The sequence below is a fragment of the Cnephaeus nilssonii genome, assembly GCF_951640355.1.
Source record: "Cnephaeus nilssonii genome assembly, chromosome: 9".
NCBI lineage: Eukaryota > Metazoa > Chordata > Mammalia > Chiroptera > Vespertilionidae > Cnephaeus > Cnephaeus nilssonii.
In genome coordinates this window covers 44,560,446-44,584,714 of record NC_137080.1, presented here as the reverse complement: position 1 = coordinate 44,584,714, position 24,269 = coordinate 44,560,446, and the positions used below count along the sequence as shown (strand labels likewise).

The 24,269-nt window shown below is 40.7% G+C and overlaps 1 protein-coding gene across 1 annotated transcript; it reads right to left on the bottom strand.

Annotated features, from left to right (window-relative positions):
- On the bottom strand, positions 1-23,693 carry COQ3 (coenzyme Q3, methyltransferase). The gene is made up of 7 exons (XM_079779872.1): positions 23,555-23,693; positions 16,679-16,796; positions 10,684-10,836; positions 8,245-8,344; positions 6,746-6,988; positions 3,193-3,352; positions 1-1,733 (listed from the first exon to the last, which is right to left on the bottom strand). Exons 1-7 carry the CDS (start codon positions 23,661-23,663, stop codon positions 1,570-1,572), a joined length of 1,047 nt encoding a protein of 348 aa, XP_079635998.1. The 5' UTR covers positions 23,664-23,693; the 3' UTR covers positions 1-1,569.
- Between the last annotated feature and the right edge of the window lie 576 nt (positions 23,694-24,269).

Sequence of the window (24,269 nt, the reverse complement as noted above, 5' to 3'; positions counted from 1 at the left end):
TTATAAAAATTGAAAAAGGAAATTTCCTTAACTGAATTTTTTAATTGAGTTAAAAAAATCCTTTCTAGTTAAAAAAAAAAAAAGGCACCATAAAACATTTATGGAATAATATACAAAAGTATGTCCAGTACAATCTGAACTTCTGGATTTTAATGTTTAAATCCAAATCCTTAAGCATATACTTAACAGTCCATTTGCTTTCCAACAAACTAAAATTTAAAGGGAAAAATGTTATCTTCTTAAATATAAGTGGTACAAAACTATACTTGGTTTTCATCAGTCAGAAGCATAACTGCCTTCAACTAAAACCAAAAACAAAAACAAACCCAAACATCAAAGACAATACAGATTCCTTTAAATTAAAACATTATAGTGCATATGTATACACACACATGCTGGAAAACATCTTATATAATAAAGAGCTGATATGCAAATGGTCATCACGCCCTCACACTGTAACTGCTCAGACATTCAACACTGAGGAGAGAGGAATGGGGACCAGCCAGGCACAAATGAGCTCTCAAGAGAGGAATGGGGACCAGCCAGGCTGTGGCCCGGGAGAGAGGCAAGCCGCCCGCCCCGCGGTCCCGGGCACCAGTAGCTAGGGCTGCGGCCGGGGAGAGGGACAAGCTGCCTGCCCTGCAGTCCCAGGCACCAGCGGCTGTGCCTGTGCCTGTGGCCCAGGATAGGGACAAGCCACCCGCCCCGAAGTCACGGGTGCCAGCACCTGCACCTGCGCCTGCGGCCCGGGAGAGGGACAAGCCACCCACTTTGCGGTCCCGGGCGCCAGCGCCTGCACCTGCGGCCCGGGAGAGGGACAAGCTGCCCACCCTGTGGTCCTGGGCACCAGCGGCTGTGCCTACACCTGCAGCCTGGGAGAGGGACAAGCCGCCTGCCCCGTGGCCTCAGGCGCCTGTGGCTGCGGCCCAGGCAAAGCCGCCCACCCACAGTCCCCTGTGGCTGCGGCCAGCTCAGGCGAAGCCGGCCCGGGTCCTGGGTGCCTGCGGCCAGCCAGAGGGAATCCTGGGTCCCGGGTGTGGGGAAAGGCAGAGGTGGTTAGGGGCGATCAGGCAGGCAGGCAGGCGAGCGGTTAGGAGCCAGCGGTCTCGGACTGCGAGAGGCAGTCGGACATCCCCCGAGAGGCTGGGCTGAGGGGAACCGCTCCCTGTGCACGAATTCCATGCACCGGGCCTCTAGTATATATATAATCTGTAAGATGGAGTGATTTCCTATAAATATGCCTACCCTATTTATTTAACAAATATGCCTATCCTATTTATTTAAGAAAGGCTGAGGAACCTAAACTCCTAAAGAACACAATACCAGGACAAACCATTTTTATCCACAGAATAATTCCTTGAAAATAGCTGTTAGATGAAACAACAAAAACTGTTCTCCAAGGTTTTAGCCCTTTTTATTGATTCTCTTTTCTGCATAACCTCTCTCAAAAATTAAATGATATATCTGTTGTTTTTGTGAACATCAGGCTTTCAGCCATGTTCCTAAGGTCCTTGGAAACATTCATTTCTTCCGCTCATCGTGCACAGCTGGGTTGGTGGTGGCATCAGCTCAGAGCTTTTCGGTCTCCGCCTTTAAAACAAGCTCAGCGGGCACTGGGAGCTCCTGCTTCACAGCGTGAGCGGCATAGTTAAGGCTGGTATTGCCACTCCAATGCCAATGGCCTGAGAAGGGGTTGTAGATCATTCCTGCCACAGTTTGAACTGACAGACCATCTGAAAAACATATCACAAAGAGTAGATTTAATAAGTATTTACCTTTCAAGAGCCGAGTCTCATGCAACTCTCCATGTTAAACAAGGACGTCCAACTCAACAGGCAAAAACACTTGGTCACCATGTGCCGATCACCCTTTACTGCAGCACAGAACATAAACTCCAAAGCCGACTGCCTGGCCTCAGACCCCAGCTCTGGCACCTAACAGATGATCCTGGGGAATTCATTTCACCTTTCTCAATGTCAGTTTTCTCCCATGGACAGAACATATAACACAGAGTTGTCAGAATTAGATGAGATATGTGTATAAAGTAGCACAGCACTTGGAATTTGGTAAGTACTCAATAAACATTAACTGTTTTTAGAAAATACATACCTGTCAACAAGTGATTGTTCCTATAAAGCTTCTTTAAAATATTTTTTCTACTCTGTTTTCAACAAAGTTACTTGCAGAAATCTTTAGAACTTACTACATTGCATTGGACTGATAATATTCCAAGTAAAATCAAGTTTATTGATATATTGTTTATGAACAAAAAACATGAGATATACATGAGTCTAAGTACTTGACAGGAATATCAATTGCCAAATAAATGAACTGATAAACATTATTACTTAATAGGAATCTAACACGTAAGTCCAATGTTCATGATGAGTAAAGCAGAGCTAGGCACTGCAGGGAGTACAAAAAAGAGACATAGTTAAAAAAAAAAAAAAAAGACCTAGTTTGACTTCAAGGACCTTACAAGCCAGAAAGGGGCTTAAAAACACCAAAATAACTATAAGGCATGCTATAAAAAGCATAAAATATATAAAACTTGACAAGGAAGTTCAAAATATATCTGAGTGCCTAGGCAGTGTGGCTCAGTGGTTGAGCATCGACCTATGAGTCAGGAGGTCACTAGTTCAATTCCTGGTCAGGGCACATGCCTGGGTTGTGGGCTCGATCCCCAATGTAGGGGGCATGCAGGAGGCAGCTGATCGATGGTTCTCTCTCATCATTGATGTTTCCATCTCTCTCTCCCTCTTCCTTCCTCTCTGAAATCAATAAAAATATTTTTAAAAATTAAAAAAATATATATATTTGAGTATGGGAGAAATCAGGAAACATAATATGTACGATAAGCTATTATAAGGAGGGCCTCAACAGGACAAACTGAGGATGTGTAAATAAGACATTTGTACCTCATCCTTAAACATGTGAGGACTAAACAGCCAAAAGGTATTCACTGATCACCTATGATTTGCTTGGCTCTGGGTTAGGTGCCCCAGGTGAGAGAAAATGGTATCTAATACTTAATCCTAACTTCAAGGAGTTTATGATCTAGTTGAGATGAAACCAACATCCAAAGAACTGTGGCCTATTTAAGTGCTAGGTTGTGTGATTATTAATCATAGGTACATTAAACATTTAGCTAGGCCTTGAAAATTCTTAATTGGAAAAATTCTTAATACTTACTTGATTCCAGAATGCTCTCTAGCTTTTCAGGTGAAACAAACTTCTCCCACGTATGAGTGCCTTTTGGTACAATACCTGCAATTTGCTCTGAAAAAACAATTCCCAAGGCATAGGATAGCTGTGTTTTGTTGATTGTAGTAATAAATAAAGAACCACCAGGCTAAAAAATAGAAGTAAAATTTTAAATGTCAGGAACATCAGTTAGGTAAAGGCTTCCCTTCCCCCACCCTTTTCCTTTCTTCCAAATAGTAATTTGCTGTTGTTGTTGTTAATCCTCACCCGAGGTAATTTTTTCCTTCGCTTTTCAAAGAGAGTGGAAGGGAGGGAAGGAGAGAGAGAAACATCGATGTGAGAGAGACATATCGATTGGTTGCCTCCCCCATGTGGGGATCAAACCTGCAACCCAACCATGTGCCCTTGATTGGTTCAGTGAGCAGGCCAACACTCTAACCACTGAGCCAAGCTGGCCAGGGCCCTTCCAAATAATTTAAGTGCAGTTAAGATATATAAGCTTGAATAGAATATAATTTACTAAAATTGTATTTTTTTCCCTTGGGAAATTCATTAATAAAGGCAGTCCACTGCCAATACACTCACTGAGTTTATGCAACAGTGCTTATAACTCTTAAAATCATACGTTACTATGATTTATGTTTATATTATATTATTGCTTTGTGTATATCAACTACTTAATAATAAAAATATAGAAATGAGATCAGGCTGCTCTTCCTTGTTACATGTCCACATTTATGTCTTAACATGTGTCAATACTGCTTTCCCTCCAGGTGTGGATTCTGTCTAACTTGTTTGGTACAGCGGACAGCTCTACATCTTGTGCAGGCAAGCAATGCCAGCAATTGTTCTTTGAAAAGAACATTAATGATTAAGGCTTGAAATTTTTTCGTTTTTATTTTCTTTCATTAGGATTAAGCAGTGATTTTCAACTGGTGTGCTGCAAGAATTTTTAAAACATGCAATTCCTGACTATGTAGTCAGGGGGACTAACCTCTTTTCCCTTAGATTGTCAAAGAGAAAAATGATAACAGCAAACACAACAAGAGCCATCTGGTATGAATTAATCCAAATTATCCCTTTTTTGTTTTTGTCAGATCAGCAAAAAAATATATTTTCTGGTGCACCATGAATTTTAGTAATTAGTTTATGTGCGTCATGAGATGAAAAAGGTTAAAAATTGCTGGTATAAAGAATATGAAGAGATCAAGATAAGCATTTTAGATAAATACAAGCCATTTATGAAACTGTTCAGTCTGCCATATTTTAGTGACTATATTGATAATGTTTCCTATATTTATTCCCACGAATAGCAAGGACATTACCATCTCCTTCCTCTTTTATGCATTCTCATTAGCCTGGTGAGGATAAAATGCCAAAGAGTCTCTCCAAAATAATCATATAACTATATACAGGGTGGGGCAAAGGTAGGTTTACAGTTGTTTATATGTGAAAAAAATAATACCAATGATTAATAAATAATAATACAATAATAAACTGTGTTTTGCAAACTCACAACTGTAAATCCACTTTTGCCCTATCTCATATGTACATGTATAAGAGAAAGAAAGAAAATATATCTCAAATACCACCCCAAACCAAAAATAGAAAAAAGAAGGCCCTGAAATATTGCCCAGTCCATTTAAATGAAAAACTGAAATATCAAACACTATTTCATCACACATTGTAACTTTTCTCTATAAAACTCCAATATTCTAAAATATATTCTTAAGAAACACACACACACACACACATATATATATATATATATATACATACATATATATATATATATATATATATATATATATATATATAAAAGAAAGAAACACTTATATGTCGATTATATCTTAATAGAGCTAGGGGGGAAATTTGCTAAAAATAAGGGAAACTGGGTAAAATGTATATGGGAACACTTTACTATTTTTGCAACTCTTCTATAAATCTAAAATTATTCAAAAGAAAAACCATTTCTAAAAAGCTCTATTTAGGTAAGGGCTAAAACTAAGCATTGCATTCTTTTAGCTCTTGACCTCAGGGTGTTACCTCCTGAATACATATATAACAGAATCAATCCTATATAATAAAGAGGTAATATGCAAATTGACCATCACTCCAACACACAATATGGCCACCCCCATGTGGTCAAAGATGGCCACCCCCATGTGGACACAAGATGGCCACCACAAGATGGCCAGCAGGGGAGGGCAGTTGGGGATGATCAGGCCAGCAGGGGAGGTCAGTTGGGAGGGACCAGGCCTGCAAAGGAGGGCAGTTGGAGGCAATCAGGTCAGCAGGGGAGGGCAGTTGGGAGGGACCAGGCCTGCAAGGGAGGGCAGTTGGGGATGATCAGGCCTGCAGGGAAGGGCAGTTGGGGGGGACCCAGGCCTGCAAGGGAGGGTAGTTGGGGGGGACCAAGCCTGCAGGGGAGGACAGTTAGGGGCAACCAGGCTGGCAAGAGAGGGCAGTTAGGGGTGACCGGGCCAGCACAGGAGGGCAGTTGGGGGCGATCGGGCCAGCAGGTGAGGGCAGTTGGGGGCGATCAGGCTGGCAGGGAGCAGTTAGGCGTCGATCAGGCTCGCAGAGGAGTGGTTAGGGGGTCATCAGGCTGTCAGGCAGAAACAGTTAAGGGCAATCAGGCAGGCAGGCAGGCGAGCGGTTGGGAGAGGGATGTCCTACTGCCCGGTGGGATCAGGCCTAAATGGGCAGTCGGACATCCCTCAAGGGGTCCCAGATTGGAGAGGGTGCAGGCTGGGCTGAGGGACACACACACACACTCCCACCCCGTGCACAAATTTTGTGCACTGGGCCTCTAGTATAATAATAATAAAAATAATAATATAATAATAATACTATTTTAGGGAAATTTATTAAAAGAAAATTTGAAATCATTTCCAGAGGACTAAGGCTGTGGAAAATTATAGAACAATAATAATGTAATGGGAAAAACCAGATTTGGAATCAAAAGATGTAGCTTTAAACTGCACTTCAGTACCAAGTGACCTTCGACATCTCCCAAATCCTGATCTTCACTGGTCAAAGGAGGTCATAACAATGCCTGCCTTACCTTCCTAACTTAGTTGTAGGTAAGATCAAGTGAGGTCATATGCATGAAGATTCTTTTAGAAGCTGAAAACTTAAACATATCACATATAGAGTGCTTAACAAATGCTAAGTCAATTTATGCTGATAATGATTTTTATTGATTTTTAAATGTTAATCCAAACAAATTTTTTAGTAATTATCATTCAATGTCTATTAGGTATTTAACTAGACTATATCAATGGAAAAATATCACTATAAATCTATTGGTTGTATTATAATGTTCAACACCAACATTGTTCAAGCTCCCTGGACATCAAGACACTGGATCTGGAAAACACTGGTATTGAGGGCAGGCTGAGAGGCAGAAGTAATCTCCAGCAGAGATACTGCCCCTGGTTCTGGTTTCCTGGTTTCAAGTATTATGAAGCACTTATTGCTATGGCTATGTATACACACTGAAAAGCAAAATCAAACAAGTAAACTCCGAAAGTCTTACTTTTAACACTTGATAGCAGCACTGTATAAATGTTTCTAGGTCAATCACATGCTCTACAACTTCAGAAGCTATGACAGCATCAAATGTTTCTGCAGTCTCTTCCACAATCTCTTCCAGGGAACACGCTCTGTATTCTACCCTCTGATCCAGGACTGGATCAAATGATTTATGGCGCTGTGCTGTTTTAATGTTCTCATCCACGGGATCAATTCCAATAACAGAAGCCCCTAGCCGCCCTAGAGGCTGATAGTATAAAAAAAAAAGTTACCCCCAGGAAGAAAACGGAACAATGTTAGCAATAAAAAGCTTATCAAAAAGGCAACAAGATTAACTACGAGTGGATAAATATTGGAGATTTTTTATGGGAACATGGAAATTCATTATACTATTTTCTCTAGTTTGTACACGTTTGAAATTTTCCATAATAAAAAGCTTAAACATGAGAACAATAATCACAACACAAAACTCATGAAGAACTACTAAAACTCATGAAAAAATCGTCTGTATTTTCTAGGTACATTTAATATGCACACAGTACAGTACTGATATATTTAAAGTGCAACAAATGTAACATATAAAAACAGCAAAACTGTATGATATTCAAACTGCCTAAGAAACAATTTTTTCTTGATAGCTTTTTTCCATGACTGACTAGAAATGATTCTTCATAGCTAAGTCTTCTTTCAACTTTTATATTCAATCACTTCCCATGAAATGCTCACTTTTAAACACAGCCTTAATATTTATCAAAACTTGTACAGCTTTTACAACTCTTTAGTCAATAAGTTAAAAGTATAAATCAAATTATTTTAACTTTAGAGACATCAGATCTGCACTAACACACAGAGAAGATTGTAGAATACATATAGCAAAATCTTACTCATTTATAACTTGATATACCACCTATTCTTGAGTCTAAGGGATGTATTTTCACATATTTTACATTTCCTGAAATTTTATAATTGATGTCAGAGAGACCAGCCACATGAAGAACATGTTTTCTATGCATGTGGAACTTAGCTATGCATCTAAGGCCTCAATCAGGCTCACTCCCAACTTGCTGTTATGGACCTCGACAGACCACATCCCATTGATCCTTCACTTAGATTTATATCCTATACTGTTGCTTAAAATATCTTTCAGAGATCAGATTATGATGCAGCATTGATAGGAGAATACAAAATAAAGCTACAGTGCATAAATTTACTATCAGCTAAAGTAAATCTTCACAGAGAGAATGAGTATTCTTCCAAGTACTCTAAAGCACCCGACAAGGGAAGAGCCCTACAAGCCGGCAAAACTCTGTTAGGTTTTAATATGGAAGCAAAGGCAAAGGACGGCTTATCACAGCACCCAAACAGTGGAAACTGCCTAATCTCTTGGGATAGAAGAGACACCAAAATTTCCAAAGCTATTCTGTAATAAAAAAGAAAAAAAAATCCTCACTATAATTTTCTGCAATTTTTATATTTTTAAAGAAAACGTTGTGAGTCACTTACTTCAGTTAACAATCCACCACCACAGCCAACATCAAGAATCTTCATCCCAGACAAAGGTTTTCCTGGCTGGTGATTAGCAATTGTTTTTAAAAGATTGTCTCTTTTTAAAAAATTCAAAACATATAAAAATTATTGATTTTTATCAATTAAACCTTAACAGTGTACATTTTTTCAATGAAATATTAAATTCTCATTTTAAAATGAATTATTCATTTTTGGGGTAAACAGATCTTTTATTTTCAGAATTAAATAACTGTTTAATTTACAAGATATTTTTGTTTTAATACTTCTTTATTGAATTTTCTTGAGAGGAAGGAAGAGGGATAGAGAGATAAAACCTTGATAAGAGAGAGACATTGATTGGCTGCCTCCTACACGCCCCCCTTCCCCCACTCCACCCTCCTCTCCCAGGGCTAGAGCCTGCAATCCAGGCAAGTGCCCTGACCTGACCAGGAATCGAACTAGAGACCTCTTGGTTCATTAGTCGATGCCCAACCACTAAGCAGTACTGCCTGAGCTAATTTATAAGATATTTTTAATAATCAAAAGCAGGAGGTTTAAAGTAAAGTTCTTGAAATAATCCTATATAATAAAAGCATAGTATGCAAACTGTCCCCTCGACCAGGAGTTGTCCCGGAGTTTGACCAGGGGGCGGGGCCAGCCGGGGGAAGGGAGAGAGTACCCAGACGGCAACCGCATGTATTTCGTGCACTGACCCCTAATATGGCAATAATTATGACTTAATTGTTAGTTTAAACAGTCATGACCTAAAGAAAAACTTTAAAAATAATCTAGTTTAGATTAACCTAATTTATTTGCTTGAGATATCATGTCACCTATTAACTATATGGTCAGTACTTGCTACAACCATTTCATGTCTGCGACAAATAGGTTATTTACAGGGCTTAGAAAAAGCAGATTGGAAATCTATATTTTCAGAATTGGCCTATATTCCCTTCTAAATTGAGTCTCTTTTAATCTTCTAACTTAATGGTGTTTTCATGATCATGTAAATAGGCATCCAAATCAGATAAACTTAATTCTAAGATCACTATAGTAATACTTTTATTATCATACTTAGTCATACTTTACCAGATATGCAAACATAAGCACATGCACACACTCGCACACACACACTCACACACTGATAGATATATACCTAACAGTATAGAAAACTAAACTTTTAAGTTGTCTTATACATAATAAAGATACCTTAGGATATCTGTTATTGCTATTAAAATTAATTGACTCCTAAGAATAACCTTGATAGTGGTCAAATAGATAACTTCAGAATGTTATAACATATTGAAAGGACCCATTTCAAATGAAATCCAATCCATTCTTCACACATCACCCAAAATGACTACCTTACACCATAATTTTGATCATATCATTCCCTTTGATGGCTTCTAATTATGCTCAGAATAAAATCTAAACTTTAACCATAACTTGCACTACCCAGGGTGATCTTTTTTAGAACGGTCTAAATGACGGTGTCACGGTAGCCTGAATACAGTAGTTCTCAAGCTGAGAATATATGAGAATTATCTGACCCACCCCTGCAACCAAAGCAATAGGTCCAGGGTGAGACCTGAGAATTTTGCTTTTCTAACAAGTTCCCAGGTGATACTGATGTTGCTAGTCCAGGGCCTACACTTTTGAGAACCTCTGATCTAACCTAAAAAACGACATTTTGCTTCTCCCTGCCTTAGTGTTTCCAAAAATTCAGTAATAATAAAAAGATGCCCATATTTCCCTTTGTGCTGCAATGATGAACCAGCAAAAACCAATCAAGTCCCTGAGAGCAGTGTGAGTCTGACATTCTGTATCTATCCCAGTGCCATGCCCATCTCGGCTGCTCAGAAATGTTTAATGAACAAATAAATGAATAAACATAAGAATGAATGAACAATTTCTTTATAAATGGAGTCTAATGAACCCTGGCCTTTACCTCTGACAGCAAACTATAAGTTCCTGAAGTACGTGGACTATGTTTCAAATGATGAATGTCTTAGTAGCTTTTATAGTGTCTAGTCCACAAGCTCTACACAAAGTAAGTTCTTAATAAATATTTGTTGAATTGAACTATCTCAGTAGTATTCCCTTTATCAGAACTGACTAAAGGTCAAAGTTGTTGTAAAATTATCTTGATGCCATAGGACCCTAGTTTCTTTTCATGAGGATTTAATTCTAATTAACCAGATAATGTCCAAACATGCTTCAAGTTAATTTACAAAAGCACCCTAGAACTTGGATGTTATTTAAAAATTAATGGTTTCAAACAATGGACATTGAAGAGAATCTCCCTAATTCCTAAAGTGAACTTAAAATACAGCATTTTTGAACCTAGGTATAAACCAAGAGAAAAATGAACTGAAAAGAAGATGAATTATTAAAAAGACTTGCATGTTAAAAGACTTAGAATTTCTGTAACGTTACCTAATAAATGGCACCCTCAGGTCATTCATAGAATGAAGAGGTGCATATACTCCTTCCTCATCCCACCACCTGTGAGCCAGGGCCAGGAAGGTTTTCATCTCACTGCTGTCTACAGTGGTTCGAGAAGTACTGTACAGTCTTGTCCAAGGGTATCTAAGAGGTCAAAATGAAGAGCCAGGCAAAAACTGCAGGTTTTAAAAATGTAACATGAGTATAGTATGTACAAAGATATTCTAATCTATAATTTATTAGATTCTAAATACATGTATTACTCATTTTTGATGCTTCAAAATCAAGTTTCCTTATAATCACACTGCTTAAAATACATTTTATTCACAGATGAAACAATTAATTTGCTTTTGAAGTAAGTTACGCTGAAAATGAAACCACAAAACTTGGCCTTCTGGGTCACATCCTATGTAATAAAAGCCCAGCGACCGAACAGTGGAACAACCAGAACAACCAGTCGACCAGTCGCTATGATGCGCACTGACCACCAGGGGGCAGACCCTCAACACAGGAGCTGCCCCCTGGTGGTCAGTGCGCTCCCACAGTGGGAGCAACGCTTGGCTGACCGGAATGAGCGGCGCTCCTACAGCGGGCCGATCCCTGCAGGCCACGTCCCCCACCAGTGCACGAATCCTGTGCACTGGGTCTCTAGTTTAATAATAATAATAGTAGTAGTAATGATAGCAATAATCATTTATTGAGTACTTACTAAATGTTGTTACTATTTAAGAATTCAACATATGTCAGATCATCTCACCTAATCTTCCCGGCAACTTTACAAGGTAGCTACATACTACTATTATTATCTCACTAGTAGATATTCTGCACTCGGGGAGGGGGGGAGGGGGGGGGAGGGGGGGGAGGGGTCCCCTCAGTTCAGCCTGTGCCCTCTCGCAGTCTGGGAGCCCTCGGGGGATGTCCAACTGATGGCTTAGGCCTGCTCCCTGTATCAGTCAGACATCCTTAATGCTGTGTGGAGGCAGGAGAGGCTCCCGCCACTGCCACTGCACGCACCAGCCGTGAGCCTGGCTTCTGGCTGAGCAGTGTTCCCCCTGTGGGAGCGCACTGACCACCAGGGGGCAGCTCCTGCATTGAGCAACTGCCCCCTGGTGGTCAGTGCATGTCATAACGACCGGTCATTCGCCATCGGGCGGAAACTGGCTCTCCAACATCCCCCAAGGGGTTCCAGATTGTGAGAGGGTGCAAGCCAGGCCACCGGTGCACGATCACGGCTGGGGAGGGATGCAGAAGGTTGGCCAGCCGGGGAGGGACCGCGGGAGGGCTCCAGGATGTGTCCAGCCCATCTCACTCAGTCCCAATCAGCTGAACTCCAGCAGCAATCTAACCTACCGGTTGGAGCATCTGCCCCCTGGTGGTCAGTGCACATCATAGCGAGAGGCTGAGTTGCCTTAGCATATCATTAGCATATTACACTTTGATTGGTTGAATGGCTGACTGGACGACCAGACACTTAGCATATTAGGCTTTTATTACATAGGATTATCTCCATTACACAGATAAGAAAAGGGAAGCTTAGAGAGATTAAGTGGTAGAATCAGGATTTGAAGCCAGATGCCTCCATCTTCTTTTTTTCATTTTGACTGCTATCATCCTAGTCCAAGCTCCCATCATCTCCTATGTTAATCATTATCCTAGCCTGATTAAGCCCGCCTGCTTCCTACTTCACCCCCCTCCAATCTGCTCTCCATAACTATCTACTTCTCTCCTCATCCTCCCCACTTCAGCTACTTGAGCCTTCTTTTAGTTCTTTGAACTGACCAGGCTTGCTTCTTCCTCAGGTACTTTGTATATATTGTTACCTCTCCCTGAAACATTTTTATTTTTAAATATATTTTATTGATTTTTTACAGAGAGGAAGGGAGAGGGATAGAGAGTTAGAAACATCAATGAGAGAGAAACATTGATCAGCTGCCTCCTGCACACCCCCCACTGGGGATGTGCCCGCAACCAAGGTACATGCCCTTGACCGGAATCGAACCCGGGACCCTTCAGTCCACAGGCCGACGCTCTATCCACCAAGCCAAACCAGCCAGGGCACTCTCCCTGAAACATTATTCTCACACTACTAGAGGCCCGGTGCACGAATTTGTGCACGGGTGGGGTCCCTCGGCCTGGCCGACGATCGGGGCCGATTGGGGCAGATCAGGGCCGGCCGGCCGGCCAGAGGGAGGGACCACAGGAGGTTGGCCGGCCACAGGAGGTTGGCTGTGGAAATGCACTGACCAGCAGGGGGAAGCTCCTGCACTGAGCATCTGTCCCCTTGGTGGTCAGTGCATCGTCATAGCGACCGGTTGACTGGTCGTTCAGTCAACCTGTCATAACGGTCACTAAGGCTTTTATATATATATAGATACCCATTCCTTCCTCTATAAACCCATTTAATTCCTTCTCTTCTTTCAGCTCTTAGTTTGAATGGAATATTATCTAAGAAGTCTTCCCCCATTCAAAACTGGGTCATATTCCCCTATTTTAAGTCCTATACATCTTTATACTACTTCTATGTGGTTATTTGATCTGGTCTCCCCACTAACACATAAGTACTATCAGGGCAAAGCATGAACTGTCTCGCTTACCATTTTATTCCTAGTGACTAGTACATTTCCTGGAACACAGTTGGTGCTCAAATTAATAATCTGAGACTGGAGGCCCAGACAAGCACATAGTTAACCTAAATTTTTTTTTTTTAATCAGATGGGATCTAACAAGGCCTACACAAGAATCAGACAGAAAACAACACCAAGTTTCATGTCAAAGTACATGATAGGAAAATCCTCCAAAGATTCTTGGGTAAGAGAGAATAGGTTGTAATGATAAAATAGGTAATGCCATTCAAATTTTTATTATGTTTTCCTTAGCTATATAGAATACATTCTATATGGATTCCTTATTATCCTTTTAAGAGATAAATATCACTCTTCTTTAATATTATGTTATGACTGTCACCCTCCTTTTCCACGCTTCATCCAAAGACTCAGTAATCAAGGACTAACTTACATTAGGTAACAGTAGACTGTAGGTAACAGTAGACTATACTGTTACCTAATGTAAGGTTGCTCAGTTGACTATAAGAATGATTTCACATACACCCAAGCTTAAAGGAGATAGCTCATTCACAAGTAGAAGTATGCACTCATAGCTTAACGCTATGCAATATTTTTTTACAAAGTTAGAAGTTGGTTTATAAAATAAGAATACAGAAAGACTTTGATTCAATCTTACCTAAAATGTATACTTATCCACCTTAACATACTATTTATATTACACCCAAGTAATTTATAATTTCAAGCACTGCATTATTTGTGTCCTGTCATAAGGATATTATGAGGAAGTAAAAAATACTTCTCCAAGTCATACAGTCTTATATTAAAAATAAAATCTATCTCTGTATATGGATAAGTGTATGCACTATATATTATTTTACAATTTTTCTGTGGGTTTGACATATTCCAAATTTAAAAGTTGCTGCAAAAATAAGAATATGTAGAGAGAAACCAAGATGGTGGCATAGGTAATCACCTATACTTGCTGCCTCTCACAACCACATCAAAACCACAACTAAATGGCAGAAAAACTACCACCCAGAATCACGGGAAAGCTGGCTGAGTGGAAGTTCCACAACTAGAGAGGTGAAGAAAGCGCATTGAGACCAGTAAGAGGTGCGGAGGCGCGGAAAGTGCTGGCATCTGGATGTGCTGCTCTTTAAACCGGAGATACAAGCTCCCACTTGCTCTGAACTCCAGTTCCAGGTGAGACTCTGGGGGACTCAGGCACATACGGGGAGAAACTGGACTGTCTGGCATCGGGACAGAAACACAAGGGCGGCTTACTCTTAGAGGTGCTCACAGCGATCATTGTTCCTGCACGGGGACACGGGACACGGAGAACCTGGGACTTCTCCAGTTCAGGGCAGCCATTGCTGTTTGCTCCGCCCTGGTGATTCCCGGAGACCCTGCCCCACACAATTTACAACCCCACCCAAGCTGTGCGCATTGGCTTTTGCGTATGTATGGCCTGTCCTTTCACCTAAAACAAACTGCAGCAGGGTCAGAGAGCCCCAGAGATTCCAAAAGAAGGCCCAAGGCCTGGCAGCAGCAGTGGCCTTGCTTCACAGCTGGGCCTCGTCTGGGCACTTCCAAACCCCATACAAAGAGGAGGAATATGCAGATGTCTCTGTAGCTCCTGCTGGGAAGCCCCAGACAATGGCTGACCTTGCACCTCCTTGGAGATCCAAGAGCCAGTGTACCCAGTGGTGAGAGTGAGACCATACCAGATTACAACTCTTCACATCCATAAGAGACACATGCAAGGGGCAGACTCAGTGAGCACCAAAGCCCCACTGAAGCAAGTCCTGCCCCATAAGGGTGTCTCCTGCACAACAGATCTTCCAGTGTAGACACAGCTGGTCATCACAGCCAATTGGCCTGGAGGTCAATTCCTCCCAGTGATACCAACAGCAATCAAGGCTTAACTACAACAAGACTGTGCACACAGCCCACAAAGAGGTGCACCAAGAGTGTCCACCTCAGGTGATTGGGGAGGCTGAGCCACTGGGCCCTATGGGACACCAACCACACAAGGCCACTCTATCAACACAAGGAGACTTAGCAGCTACCCAGTACATAGAAACAAACAGGGAAGCAGCCAAAATGCGGAGACAAAGAAGTCACAAATGAAAGAAATGGATGAAAGCAAAAGATTGGATATAGAGTTCAAAACCACGGTTATAAGGTTACTCAAGAATCTTCTAGAAACCTCAGAGAAATTTAGTGAGACCCTCAAGGATATGAAAAAGGACCAATCAGAAATCAAGCATACACTGACTGAAATAAAGAATAATATCAGAGATCCAACAGCAGACTAGAGGATCCCAAGAATCAAGTCAAAGATTTGAAATACAAAGAAGCAAAAAACACACAACTGGAAAAGAAAAAGAATCCAAAAATATGAAGATAATGTAAGGAGCCTCTGGGACAACTTCAAGAGTACCAACATCCAAATTATGGGGGTGCCAGAAGAAGAGAGAGAGCAAGATATTGAAAACCTATTTGAAGAAATAATGACAGAAAACTTCCCCTACCTGGTGAAAGAAATAGACTTACTAGTCCAGGAAGAGCACAGAACCCCAAACAAGAGGAATCCAAAGAGGACCACACCAAGACACATCATAATTAAAATGCCAAGAGCAAAAGACAAAGAGAGAATCTTAAAAGCAGCAAGAGAAAAACAGTTAGTTACCTACAAGGGAGTACCCATATGACTGTCAGCTGATTTCTCAACAGAAACTATGCAGGCCAGAAGGGAGTGGCAAGAAATGATGATGAATAGCAAGTGATGAATAGCAAGAACCTACAACCAAGATTACTCTACCCAGCAAAGCTATCATTCAGAATTGAAGGTCAGATAAAGAGCTTCACAGATAAGAAAAAACTAAAGGAGTTCATCACCACCAAACCAGTATTATATGAAATGCTGAAGGGTATTCTCTAAGAAGAGGAAGAAAAAGGTAAAGATAAAAATTATGAACAACAAAGTGACAACAAATACATATCTATCAACAAGTGAATCTAAAAATCAAGTGAATAAAAAATCTGAAGAACAGAATAAACTGGTGAATATAATAGAATCAGGGGCATAGAAAGGGAGTAGACTGACAATTCTCGGGGAAGTGGGTGTGGGGGGTGCGGGAAGAGATTGGACAAAAATCTTACACCTATGGACGAGGACAATGGGGGGGTAAGGTGGGAACTGGGTGGAGGGGAGCTATGGGGGAAAAAAAGAGGAACAACTGAATAATCTGAACAATAAAGATTTATTTAAAAAAACACAAGACTATGTAGATAAATAAAAGTACTTTAATCAAATCATGTGAGCTATTAAATACTGACTGGGTTATTAAACTCAACCAATATAAAACTATTATTTACATAATTATGTAAATATTTGCCACAGTAATGAATAAACTTACCTGTAACTTTTCATTGTATTCAAGCAGGCAAAAGTCATTCTATAGGATTTGAACCACATGATCCTGTATTTACTGAAAACCCATGGTTTAATTTGTAGAGTCCAACTGAGCTGATTCTCTAGATAAATTGGGGAAAAAATTAAATGTTTAGAGAAAGCACAGTATGAATCCTTAATATACATGTACTTGAAGAAACTAAAAGTTTTTTTTTTAATTTTGGATTTTATTCTAAAATATAAAATAAAGGTCTTGCATTCCACCATCTAAATCTAATCAGACATTTCTGAAATTGTAGTTGGCAAACATAAGTATGCATATGTAAAAGTTTTTTCACACCATTAGTTTTTGCATCCACATTACACTGCACAAAATTATAAAAAATGATATTCAAATTAAAACTATATTACCTTTTAAGGGGAGAATGAGAACATCTGTATTAGTGTCAACTATTAAATAGGGTCAAAAAACTACATTACCTTTTAAATTAGGGAAATACTGATTCTGAGATTATATGTCAAAACTAATTCAAATTCTGTCACTTCCATGTTAGCTACATAAAATGGACATATACATATGCTCAGCACTCTTTACAGAAGAAAAAACTGTCATATAAAACATTTTAAAATAGCACTCATCTAGTCCATATATTCAAACTTACGTAGGAACCTGCTTTATGAGCTACTTACTCTGCTGCAGAACATTCAACTGTTCAAAAGCATTTAGACAAAGTACACCTTATAGCAAAGAAAATTACCATGCTCATTACATTATGATAAGAAGGACAATCCACCAAGAAAATAAACCAATCCTAAATGTGTATGTGCCAAACAAGGCTTTCAAAACACGTGAAGCAAAAATAGAACTAAGTGGAGAAATAAATCTATAACTATATTTGGAAACTTCAACACCCCTTTCTCAGTAATTGATAGTACCACTAGACAGAAAATCAACAAGGACACAGAAGAACTGAATAACACCATCAACCAATAAGATCTAATTGAATTTTTTAAAATTCTTACCTGAGGATATGTTTATTGATTTCAGAGAGGGGCGGTGGGGAGAGAAACATTGATTGGTACACACCACAACTAGGGATCGAACCCAAAACCTTGGTATGTGCCCTGACCAGAAATCAAACTCGCAACCTTTTTGATGTATGGGATGAAACTCCAACCAACTGAGCCACCTGGCCAGGGCACAATCTAATTGAAATTTACAAAACATTCCACCCAAACAAAAATAAAATGTATACTCTCTCAAGTATGTATGGAGCATTCATAATGATAGACCATATCCTGGGATATAAAAGAAACCTTCACAACTTTAAGAGAAGTGAAATCATATAAACTATGTTCTCTGACTGTAGTGGACTCAAACTAGAAATAAATAATAGAAAGATAACATGAAAAGAACAAAACACTTAGGAATTAAACAACATAATTCTAAACAATCCATGAGTCAAGGCAAAGTCTCAGGGAAACAAAACTGAAATAAATTAAAAGACACAATATATAAAAATCTATAGACATACTTAAAGCAGTATTTAAAGGGAAATTTATAGCACTAAATATGCATATTAGAAAAAAGGAAAGGTCTCAAGTCAACAGTCTAAATTACCACCTCAACAAACTAGAAAAAGGAAAGTAAAATAAACCCAAAGCAAGCAGACAAAAGAAAATAATGATAAAAGTAGATATAATGCCCTAGCTGGTTTGGCTCAGTGGATAGAGTATCGGCCTGTGGACTGAAGGTTCCCGGGTTCGATTCTGGTCAAGGGCACATGCTTGGGGTTGTGGACTTGATCCCCAGTAGGAGGTGTGCAGGAGGCAGCCAATCAATGATTCTCTCTCATCATTGATGTTTCCATCTTTCTGTCCCTCTCCCTTCCTCTCTGAAATCAATAAAAATGCATTTTTTTAAAAGGTACATACTGTACAATTCCATTTATATAACACTGTTGAAATGACAAAATTCTAGTAATAAAGAACAGGTCAGAGATTGCCAAGGGTTAAGGTTGGGGTTAGGGTCTGACTGTAAAGGAGTGGAACCTCGAAATTTCTTTGTGATTATGGAACAGCTCTGTGTATCCTGATTATGGTAGTTGATACACAAATTTCTACATGTGGTCACACACACACACAAATGTAAATGTGGCAAAATCCAAATTAGGTCTGTACTTTAGTTAACTGTTTTATATTAATGTCAATTGTTGTTCTGACAATGTATTATAGTTAGGTTAAGATGTTATCACTAAGGAATTGGTGAAGGGCATATGAAAATTTCTCTACTATCTTTGCAACTTCTTGTCTTAAATTATTTCAAAATAAAAATTTTATTGATTGATTTTAGAGAGAGAGAGAGAGGAAGAGGGAGAGAGGGATGTTTGGGAGTGAGAGGAAGGGAGAAATCCATTTGTTGTTCCACAAATTTATGCATTCATTGGTTGAGTGTTTTTGTTTGTTTGTTTGTTTTTTGGTAATCCTCACCTGAGGATATTTTTTCCATTGACTTTTAGAAAGAGTGGAAAGGAGGGGGCGGGGAGGGAGAGAAACATCGATGTGAGAGAGACACATTGGTTGCCTCCCGCACATGCCCAACTGGCACTAGGCAACAAGCCTGCAAACCAGGTATGTGCCTTTGACCAATAATCAAACCCGTGATCTTTGGATGCGGGTGGATGCTCTAACCACTGAGAAACACGGGTCAGGGCTCATTGGTTGATTCTTGTATGTGCCCTGACCGGGGATTAAACCCACAATCTTGGTATGTAGGGATGACGCTCTAATCTGGCCAGGTCCAAGGTCAAAATAAAAGGTTTTAAATTAAAAGTACAAAGAGGCGCCCTAGCTGGTTTGGCTCAGTGGATAGAGCGTCGGCCTGCGGACTGAAGGGTCCCGGGTTTGATTCTGGTCAAAGGGCACATGCCCAGGTTGCAGGCTCGGTTCCCCAGTAAAGGGTGTGCAGAAGGCAGCCAATCAATGATTCTTTCTCATCATTGATGTTTCTACATCTCTCTCCCTCTCCCTTCCTCTCTGAAATAAATAAAAGTATATTTAAAAAAAAAAAAAAAGTACAGAGAGACTCACTACAAAGCATCTCTCTTATCCCCTGACTCCAGTTATCCAGTTTCCCTCTCTGGAGGCCACCAATGTTACTAGATTTGTATGTAAGCTTCCAGCGATATTTTACACATAATTTTTGTTTATCAATTTCTCTCTTATTTTAATACAAAATATAACACAGTACACACATTCTTCTACACCTTACTTTTTTTTACCTAACAATATGTTTTAGGAGGTTTTTTTTCATAACAAAGAACATCCTTTTTTTAGGGCTGCATGGTAACCCATTATATGCATATCTCATAATTTACTTGCACAGTTCCCTATTAATGGACATTTGTTTAGGTTATTTCTAATTTCTTGCTATTCCAAAAACATAAGACTGAATTACATAAGTAATTTCATATATGTATGCATGTTTGAGAGTACCTGTAGATAAAATCCCAGGAATTGTGTCAAATGGCATGTGCACTTATTCATTAGTACTTGCCACTGACAGATGTTTAAACCCGTGGATAATAGATGAGAATTTCTAATGTTGGTTTCCCCACAGTGATAACACATTGATAGTCACCATGCAATGTATTATCAAACCTTTTTATCTTTGCTAATCTAATAGAAGAAAATGGTATCTCCAAGTCGTGTTAATTTATCATGAGTTTGTATCTTTTCTTAAGTATAATGGTGTGATGGTCTGAATGTTTGTGTCTTAACCCACCCCCACCCCCCAAATTCACATTGTAACCCCCAAGGTGATGGCATTTGATGGGGCCTTTGCAAGGTGACTAACTCGTAAGGGTGGAGCCCTCATGATTGGTTTGGTGGCCTTATAAAAGAGATCCCAGAGGACAGAGCAAGAAGGCTCCATCTCTGAACCAGGAAGTGGGTTCTCACCAGACACAGAATCTTGGGTTTCCCAGTCTTCAGAACTATTAAAAAAAAAAAAAAATTTGTAATTGCTAAGTCAGCCAGCCTGTATTTTATTACAGCAATACCAAGACAAATGGTTGTTATTTATATTTCATGTCTTGTCTTCATCTGTACTGCCTACCTACCTGACTACCTTTTAAGACCCAGTTCAAATACGACCTCCTTTATGACTTTAGGTAGGCAAATGAGATATTAGATAATTATGTAAACTGTAACATATAGGTAAGGAATAAGGTATTATTATGAAACTGAGCCTTAGAGCCTTCCTGCTCTCTACTCAGTCATGACCCCTATCTCTCTCTCACCGCCCCTAAATTAGTCCCTCCGTCATTAGTATTGCCAGAATTCTCAAGGGCTTTAAAAAACACCTCATCATAATTGAGAGAAACAATTCAGTTTGTATTAATAAATAAGATGCTACCAATTCCTTCTCTACCAGAATCTGTGATTATTCTTGTATTTGAGATTTTAAAGTAATGGAGGGAAATTTCATTTACTTCAAAAGTCATTTATCCAGCCCCTATAAGGTACTGATAGTGAACAAAACCCATACTCTGCCAATATCTCAGGCCAGCAATCATCATTTATTATCTGGACTACTCTAAGGCCTCATAGAGCCTAGTCTTGCCTGCCTCTGTGCCACTTTCTATATAACTGCCAAGGGTTAGTTCTTAATTTTTTAAAAATATATATTTTATTGATTCCAGAGAGGAAGGGAAACCGAGAGATAGAAACATCGATGATGGGAGAGAATCATCAATTGGCTGCCTCCTACACAGTCCCCACTGGGGATCAAGCCTGCAACCCGGGCATGTACCCTGAACGGGGATTGATCCGTGACCTCCTGGCTCATAAGTCAACACTCAACCACTGAGCCACGCCAGCCAGGCCAAGCGTTATTTCTTAAAAACAAGCCTGATTATGTTGCTTCTTCTGTCATTTCCCACTGTCCTCAAAATAGTCAACCACAGGAGGAACACCTGGCCTTTCAGGACTTGTCATGGCCTAAAAAGTCTCCTCTCTCATCCCTTGTCACTCTCTGCCCTCATTTGCAGCCCTCCATCTACACTTGGCCGTTTCCCAGAAACCTCCTCACAGATATTCAAGCTGGTGCCTTTGGCCACTCTACCTGCTTCTAAAACTGGCCAACTCCTCCAAGACAACGCCCTACATACCTGTTTCAGAGGATTACCTGATCCCAAATATGTATTAGGTGCTCCTTCTATGTTCACTCCCAATATTTGGAAATAGTTATATTGTATTTTTTTCTAAATTTCTGATTATAAAAAACATGTTTACTGAAAAAAATTCCAAAAAGTATATGATTAAATGATAGATCACCAACTGTACCACAGATAGTCACTACTAAAATTTTTATGTATCTCTATTCTCTATCTCCATCTATATAGCTCTAAGTTCATAATACACACACTGATTTATAACACTTTCTTAATACTATATCCTAATAATTTTTCCAGGTGGATACACATTGATTTAAATCATTCCTTTTTGTTTTTTAATCCTCACCAAGAATATGGTTTTACTAGAGGCCTGGTACACGAAATTCATGCACTGGAGGCGGGGGGGGGGGGGGGTGGGTGGGGGGGAGGGGTCCCTCAGCCCAGCCTGCACCTTCTCGCAGTCTGGGACCCCTCGCTCCTTACCACCAACCTGCAGCAGAGGCAGGAGACTCCCGCCACCACCGCTGCGCTCACCAGCCAGGCTCCCGCCGCGCTCACCAGCCATGAGCCGGGCTTCTGGCTGAGCGGTGCTCCCCCTGTGGGAGCGCACTGACCACCAGGGGGCAGCTCCTGTGTTGAGCTTCTGGCCCTTGGTGGTCAGTGCGCATCATAGCCACCAGACATCCCATCCCATCAATTTGCATATTAGGGTTTTATTATATAGGATTGATTTGAGAGAGGAGGGGGGGGCAAGAGAGAGGGCGAGAGAGCTCCATTGGTTGCCTCCAGTAGATGCCCCCACCAGGGATTGAACCCAAAATCTAGGTATATGCCCTGACCAGGAATCCAACCTGCAATCCTTTTGGGGTATGGGACTACACTTCAACCAAGCCACCCCGCCAGGGCTCAATCACCCTTTTTGTTGGCTAGACTAGTTTTCACTGTATGAGAGGACCAACGTTAACTTCATTGGTGGGCCTTTCAGTTTTCTTTTTTTGGTCATTATATCCTAATCTTAGTGGTATCCTAACATTTTTAGAGGCCCTTGAGCTATCATTCATTTTAAAATTCCCAGTGCCTGGCATACAGTATTTATTAAATGAGCTTCATTAAAGAATGAACTTAACTTTCTGGTTAACATTGGGAGCAAATAATCTATTTTCTACAAACATCAAGTACAGTGCATTATTTTCTTAATCTCTGCCAATAGTCTGTTGAATTAACCTATTGATCAAAAAGTGGTATAGCTGCCTTAAATTATTCCTGAAGAGTGGCAAGATAAGTGCAAACAAGACACAATACAACGTTATTGTGTTTGTATAACTAAGACAGCAGCTGGCGGCCCTTCCCGCGGCCAAGGAAGAACGCACACAACGACCTTGAGACTCGGGCGCGCAAGGCAGCCGCCGGCTCCCAAGGAACTCACACAACCAAACGGAGACAAAAGCCCTGGATCTACGGCGGAGGTCCGCGGGCTGCGCTGCCCTCGGCCAGGACCAGTCCTCAGCTCTTCTTCCCGGCCTCTGGGAAGGGGTGGGCGACAGCCCTGGCCGGCCATTCGCCAACAGCGAGGCCAGGGCGGTAGGCAAGGGTCTCTTCCCGAGCCCGCGCGGAGCCCAGCGTCTGCCTGCCGCCCTCTCCGCGCCTGCGCACAGCAGGTCCGCCCGGTGGGCGCGTGTGGGGGCACTTCGGCACCTACTCACCCGCCGACGGGGTAAAGCGAGAACAGTCGGCCTGTGTAGCCCGGCACCTAGATGTAAACACTCCTAAAGAACGGCTCCCGCAGGATCGCAGCTTGCGGACCACCCACATCGCGACAGAGGTTCCACGTCTTTTCCGGTCCGTCCGGTAAAAGAGCCCCAACAGAAAGGTTCCGAGATCCACTCTCGCGCAGTCAGGAGTCCATCTAATCACGGTTGCACTTAGTGGATGTTTTATATATAGTTATTCACCCTCAACGTGTCAAATTGTGTATGCCATTAAACTATAGAATGTTTCTATTATCATAAACGAACTTAAAGATGCTTCTATTATTCCTGTCCCTATATGACATCATAGCCAAAGTAGCCATCAATCATGTTACTGCTTCCTGCTACGTCCTGTCCTAGCTTTTCTTTTATTCCCTGGTAGCTCTATTTCATATTTAACAGATGTCTCATAGGGGATTTATACCCGTTAGACACTCCTAGAATCATAAAAGCATGGAAACACTTCTCTAAGGAAAGAATTGTCAAGGTCAATGTCAGAGGGCCAAAAGTCTAAATTGAGTATTTTCTGCAAGTGACCCGATAATATTCTGGACAAGGGCATACATTATATAGCAGGAGACTGTTAATTACCCAGGCTAGTCAAACTTCATTTAGAGCAAGAACGGTGATTTGTAACATTTTACCTCTAAATATATAAAAGCCTTTCCTT

Excerpts from the sequence above, each read along its gene's own strand:
- COQ3 (XM_079779872.1), bottom strand. The coding sequence starts at position 23,663 with ATGTGGGTGGTCCGCAAGCTGCGATCCTGCGGGAGCCGTTCTTTAGGA. Across the intron at positions 6,989-8,244 it reads GTGGTGGATTGTTAACTGAA|CCTCTAGGGCGGCTAGGGGC; the intron begins GTAAGTGACTCA and ends TTATACTATCAG. Across the intron at positions 3,353-6,745 it reads GCTGCTATCAAGTGTTAAAA|CCTGGTGGTTCTTTATTTAT; the intron begins GTAAGACTTTCG and ends TCTATTTTTTAG.